Genomic DNA, 6,442 nt, shown 5'->3' on the forward strand with positions numbered 1-6,442 from the left:
AGCTCTAAATGATTGTCCATATCTGTTTTGAAAACTTTGCTGTAAACTGCTGGAGTCAACTCTTTTGTTAGTCAATTATCTCACGAACCACTGGACATATTTTAATGAAACTCGCCAAAAGTAATGACTGGGTGCACATCTACAACTCATTAACTTTTAGAGTCAGCCCAAATCAAGACCGATGCCTCAGTCTACTGACCTTTGGAAGCACAAAATGGCTATAATTCAGCCAACTTTTACAGATACTGAGTGATGGATCTGGTGTGGTATATGCTGAGAGTCATCACCGGCATGTGCTCTGAGTGCTATACTTTGCTATCTTTGCTTAAAACTTTGGCTTTAACAGTAAAAGGTCTACTCTATCCGTCTGTTAGCGAAATATCTCACAAAGCACCAAAAAGATTTTAATGGAACTTTCGGAAAGTAATCACTGGATGTTTATCTACACCTGACAGGCTTTGGGAGAACACCCTATTCAAGATGGCCGCCACAGCTAATCAACCCTAGAAAGTACACAAATGGCTGTAAGGGGTCAGTTACGCAGACAGTGAGTTATCCTCAACACATACTCCATCTCGCGAGATTTTGCATGAAATTGAGCTGAACTGTCAGCATGTGATGATCTAAGTCTAAAACTGGCATGAGAGCCGGCGGGCGATATGCATTCCTTTAAAAAAATGCAAGACCTTTAATGTATTAAAACCTTAAGGTTACAATTTTTTGCAGTAACACTTTTTTTCTAGCCTATTCCTTGGCCAGAATTGATGTGCATTCACAAATGAGAGATCTTTTTATGAGAACATTAATCCTTTTCTCTTTTTTTTTCATTATTATTAACATAAAGTCCCAGTCACTTTCGCTTGTAGGAAACCGCCTGCATACATTATTCAAATTAGAGCCGATCCACGTCCGCACATTCCCCGGAAAAAAAGCCTCCCTCAGGTAAAGGGCGGGGAGCAGGGCGGCCAGGTGCCTGAGCTGTCATCGGGGAAAACAAAAGGCGCAGGAGCCTGACGCGACAGGGCTGACGAGCTGCGGCACTTTCCAACAGTTTTATCCATGGATCTGACGCAGGAGTCCATCCTTGGCTTTCTGGTCGCGGAGGGAGGCCAGGTGAAGAAGTCCGACTTGGTGGCGAAGTTCAAGGCTTCCGTAGAGTGCGTCGATCCCGCGGAGAAGCTGCGCAACAGGGAGCTGTTCAAGACTTGCGTCAACAACGTCTCCTTCGTCAAAGAAATCGACGGCGCCCGGTGGGTTGTGCTCAAGAAAGCCTTCAGGCATTTGCTTCAAACCGAGGGGAGCCACGAGGGGAAGGGGAAGGGTGAGGGGGGAGAGATCAGGCCGCCAGGTGAACAGCAGCAGAGGACTGAAGACCCAGCAAGGGCAGAGCAGGGAGTTCCAGCTGCTGCTCATGGGGAAGACCGTGGAGAACCGGAGGAATCCTTATCTGTGGTCCAGCTGGCTCTGCTGAGGAGCAAATCAGATGATCTCAGAGTGAAAAGGATGCTGAATTTTGACATCAGCAAGCAGGAAGCGCATAAAGAGAAGCACCCCAGGGAGGCGGCGGCGCCTTCAAGCGAGAGCAGACCCTATGGCTTGCCTCTGAGAATCCCACCCAGTGCCACTAAAGTCGAGCATCACAAGCTGAAGGATGGTGAGCCTCCCGAGATCTCAAAAGAGGACACCTTCAGGAGCCAGAAGAGACCGTCTCAGGTGGAACCGGGCAGGCCAGTGAAGAAAGCGCCCGAGGTCTCCAGGGTGGACTCCAGGACGTCCTCCCTGTTTCCCCTGGAGCAGGTCGAGCACGACTTGCTGGTGAAGTCGGCCGCGGGTCACTGGGCTCACGTTTACGGCCTGCTGCTGAGCAACTGCCATCTGATCGAGAAGAAGGACTTCATGTCTGGGTTCACCGTTCTGCACTGGGCTGCCAAGACCGGCAACAGCCAGATGCTGGTGAAGCTCATCGACGCGTCCAAGCAGGGAGGCGTAGACGTGGACGTCAACGTGAAGTCCCACGGAGGATACACTCCGTTACACATCGCCGCCCTGCACGACCAGGAGTACGTCATGGCCATGCTGGTGGGCGAGTACGGGGCCGACGTCGGCGTACGGGACAACTGCGGGAAGAGGGCCCACCACTACCTGCACAACGGCATCTCCCCGACAGTGAGGGAGATGCTGGGAGGACCCAAAGTCCAACAACAAGCTCCCGATAAGGTTCTTCCTCAGAAGGAGGAGGACCCGTCGAAGGGCCTGCATTCGATCAGCCGACTCTTTCAGCCGACCATCGCGGGCCAAAGGAAGAAGCAGAACCCGAGGTCCGGCCTTTACTCTGTGACCGAGGACGGCGAGGAGCGAGACCAGAGCCCCCACAGGCAGAGAACCTGGTCCAACGCTTCAGCCTGCTGAGTGGACTTACTTCCTGAGATTTAGCCCACATTCCTCTCATTTTACTCCTAAACCTTTTTTCTTTTAATTTTCCGGTTTATCTTACGTTAATAATTTGAGAACAAATAACGCCAAAGATGTTTTATTGGAAAGGTTGCAGACCGACATATGAGGTGGGCCTTCTGCTTTGTGATGGAAAAAATGAAGCAGCAGAACTCTAATCGCTCTGGCAACATCTGGAAGGAAAAAAAAACAGATGTTTCCCACAAACTGAAGCTGAATCATTCGGACTTAAAAACCTTTAAAATATACTGACTGGGAACAGTCTTTGATTTCAAATGACTCAAATCAGTGGTTAGTGTTAGTTTGCGATTCCTGTTCTTATTGTTTGTTTTTTAATTTGATGTAAAAGAATCAATCCTCACAAGAATTTAAAACAAATAAATTCTTTCACGGGTTTACTGAGCTCAAGACTCGACTTGCACAGATTTAACTCTGGGGGACTTGTGCGAATGTGTGAATCCAGCTCCTTAGTGGCAACTAAATTTAAATAATAAATCAAAAATATCTGGCATTTATCTTGCTCCTTTAAGAAAATCCTAGAGTCTCTTCACTCCAGTAAAATGCAGTGAAACGTGTGATTTCACTTTTGGTATGAGGCGTATCATTAACTAAGATATGTGCAGGTGCTCTATAAATCATTTAAGTGTGTCTCCGTGCCAAGACGTTTGCTGAAATATGGCCCAGACTGGTCCTTTGGCTTGTTGAGACAGCTGCGATTCAGTCTGATGAGCAGCTGACTGGGATTAGGTGTGTGTGAGTGTTGCTGACATCATCGCACAAGGCCAAAACACAAGAAGAAAGTCGAGGTGTTCAGAAGCTTTGCCTGGTGAGCATCATTCGCCCTCTGCGTCTTCCTTTTTGTGTGTGCGTGTGATGTCACTTCCCCTGCAGCTTTCCTTTGTTTCTAAGTCAAGACGACGTTTCGTCTCCCAGCCTGGAGGTTTTATGACGCAGACGTTCTTTTTCTGACGCTGCCTTGAGGGCGAAGAGGGGCCTGGCGCAAGGTCGGGGACCAGAAGCCGAGCGGAGGAGAGAAGTGCAGCAGCACATTCATTCTCTGTCGCTCCTGCTCGGTTATTTTTGGGTCATTTGGAGAGCTTTTCTGTATTCTTTGTCACGAAACATCAACTTTAAAGAGGCAACAAATCCTGCTGATATGCAGCTTTTTTTTCTGCAGCTTTATCAAGCCACGTGGCTTGATGAGTCGTGGTTGATCTTCCCGATGGGGTGAAGTGATGAACAGCAGGGGTTGGATGCTGACTGAAGGTGTGCTGACGTGCCTGTGGGTGGAGAGGTCAGAGTTCATTCTGAAGGCTGCACGGTGCAGTCACTAATTCGAGTCATCTGTCAGGATAAACAACACTCCTGGAACTCCTGTATATTCCAGTTAGTTCAACTCGCCAAGCAATAAGGCAGCACTCCGAGTGCTTCATCTATTTTCTGTCACAAAGCTCCTCATTTCCTCGCTTTGTGACAGAATCGCTGCTGCAGCTTGAAGCATATCCACTCTCTCTTGTGTTCTTTACACATTTTTCTGACTAATCCCATCGTTTAAGGCCTAGCTTTCCATGTAGGAATGCAAATCACCCAACACTTTTCAATGCCAGAGTTTTAGACGAAGATCATTTCATGTTGAGATGTCACACTCGAAGTATGTATTGTGAATAACTCTCTGCTACTACCATCCTAAACTGTAGCTCAGTATTTAGGAAAATGACAGAGTTATGGTCATTTTTGTGTCAGCCAATGTTGATTAGCTGCAGCAGCCATCTTGAAACGGGTTCACTCCAAAAGCATATCAGTTATAAATGTACATCCAGTGATTACTTTCTGAAAGTTTCATTAAAATCCATTCAGTGGTTCATGAGATATTTTGCTAACAGACAAACAGGATTGACTCTAACAGTTAATGCTTAACTTTTAAGCAAATATATTGCACAACGAGTAGCACTTGGAGTATGAGTTGTGGGTGACTCTCAGCTACTACCACACCAAATATTAGCACAATTTTGTGTTTTCTAAGATCAGTTGGCTGTGGCAACCATCTTGAATCAGGATGACTTTAAAAGATAATCCTAAAAGTCCTACAGAGCTTGTTATCAGCCCACATGCTGTTCCATGTACACCTTTAAATTCCTTTAGGTTTTGCTTCCAAGGAGCCTGACTTTCCTGGAATCTTTTTAAGGGTTCTTGATCGATATTTCCTTCACAGTTTCTCTTTTGGACCTTGGCAGTTTTTTTTTAAACTTATTTTCAGCCCAGTTCCTGTAGTTGACCATAACAGTTTAACGTGCAGCGTGTGCTTCAAAACAAAATTAGGTAAGAGAAGGGTCTAATACAAAAACTGTCTGCAGCAAATGAGCAGTATCTGAAAACTGCGCCTGTAGGAAACAGGAACAGAAAACATGGCTGCTGCAGTGACGGGCTTGTTGAGTTCCACTGCAAATAGAAGCAGAACAAAGGCCCTGCCCACCTCCTACAGTGACTTTTATTGCCACAACAGGGCACTCCTTCAGAATGAAACACATGACCTAACTGCTTCTTTATTTGTCAAGTGGACTGACCTTAAAAACCACCTTGTAAAACCTTAAAACAAGGTTAAAACCACTTTACAGTGGGTTTATCAGTCACCTTTTAACACACTTACTTAAACACTGTTCTACTTACTTTTCTACACAAGACATCATTAACATACTGAGGATGTGGGCATTCAGATATTTATTTTTTGCATTTTCTGGGTTAATAACGAATCGAAACGTGTTTATTAGCCTGTGGAATTATTAAAGTATTGACTAAGTTCAAATTGAATTCTTTACTGCATATAAAACTTAACATTTTCTATCCCTTTTAAGTCACCAATGAGGATTAAATTATTTCCCAGCCAACTGGAACAAACCATTTTGAAGCAGAAATTATTTTCTTTTTGTAAATTTTCATCTTTAAACTCTCCTAAAAGGAAGCAAACATTTAAAAGCCAATAAAGGGTTTTTCCGCTTCTGTGTGTGTGTAACACTTGCAGAACGTGATCATTTTATGTACATCTACAACTTAACCTTTGGAGTTAACCAAATTCAAGATGGCTGCCACAGCCAACTGACCTACAGAAGCACTCAGAGGGCTTTAACTCAGATAACAGATATTGACCTACAATTAGGTGTGGTAGTAGCTGATACTGATCCCAAACACATATAGTGAGTGCAGATTGCACAAGATATTTGCTTAAATTTTACAATTAACTATTTGGAGTCATCTATGTCTGTCTGTTAGCAGAATATCCCCATGAACCACTGCACGGATTTCAATGAAACTTTTAGGAAGCAGTCCTTAAACATATAGTTGCAACTGATTAACTTTTGGAGCCAATCCGATCCAATATGGCCACCACAACAAACTGGCCTTAGAAAACACAAAAATGGCTATAACCCAGCCAATTTTACAGATATTGAGCTAAAATAGGATATGGTGGTGGCTGGGAGTCATCCACAATACATACTCTTAGCAAGACGTCTTGTGATGTCCTAACACATGAGACTGTGCATTGTTTGTTTTCCCAAAGTTTGATCAATAAAGCTACAACTCAATTCTCAGCATGAGATGATCTTAATTTAAAACATGTAAGGTGCCAGACAAAATGCATTCCTTCAAAGAATGCTAGGCTTTTAATTAATGCCCACTCTTCACACATGATGAAGCTATAATATAGAATATTATAGAACTCGGTGAGAAAAATTGTTCCCCAGACACCAACGATAGTAGAAATGTGTTGATGTTGCCTGCAGAGGGCAGAGGCGAGCTCTGAGTGACACCTGAAAACTCTTCTGAGGAAACCAAAACATGGGAAGTTTATGAATTAAATTTACAACCTGGACTAAAAATAAATAACTCACAAGTCATTTTTTACAGTCCTCTGTGTCGCCTGTCATGCTGTGGCACTCTCACTGCACCTGCCAAGTACAAATATGACATTTTGATTACTATTAACTCACTGTGG

The 6,442-nt window shown here is 44.4% G+C and overlaps 1 protein-coding gene across 1 annotated transcript; it reads left to right on the forward strand.

The window, feature by feature from the left end:
• Window positions 1-949: 949 nt before the first annotated feature.
• LOC108238932 (ankyrin repeat domain-containing protein SOWAHA-like) lies at window positions 950-2,854 on the forward strand. Its single transcript, XM_017421302.3, has one exon. It carries the CDS (start codon window positions 1,060-1,062, stop codon window positions 2,407-2,409), a length of 1,350 nt encoding a protein of 449 aa, XP_017276791.1. The 5' UTR covers window positions 950-1,059; the 3' UTR covers window positions 2,410-2,854.
• The last annotated feature ends 3,588 nt before the right edge of the window (window positions 2,855-6,442 follow it).

This window comes from Kryptolebias marmoratus, linkage group LG13 (genome assembly GCF_001649575.2).
Source record: "Kryptolebias marmoratus isolate JLee-2015 linkage group LG13, ASM164957v2, whole genome shotgun sequence".
Lineage (NCBI taxonomy): Eukaryota > Metazoa > Chordata > Actinopteri > Cyprinodontiformes > Rivulidae > Kryptolebias > Kryptolebias marmoratus.

Bases quoted from the DNA above. Each gene is read 5' to 3' on its own strand.
- LOC108238932 (XM_017421302.3), top strand. From the start codon at position 1,060: ATGGATCTGACGCAGGAGTCCATCCTTGGCTTTCTGGTCGCGGAGGGA.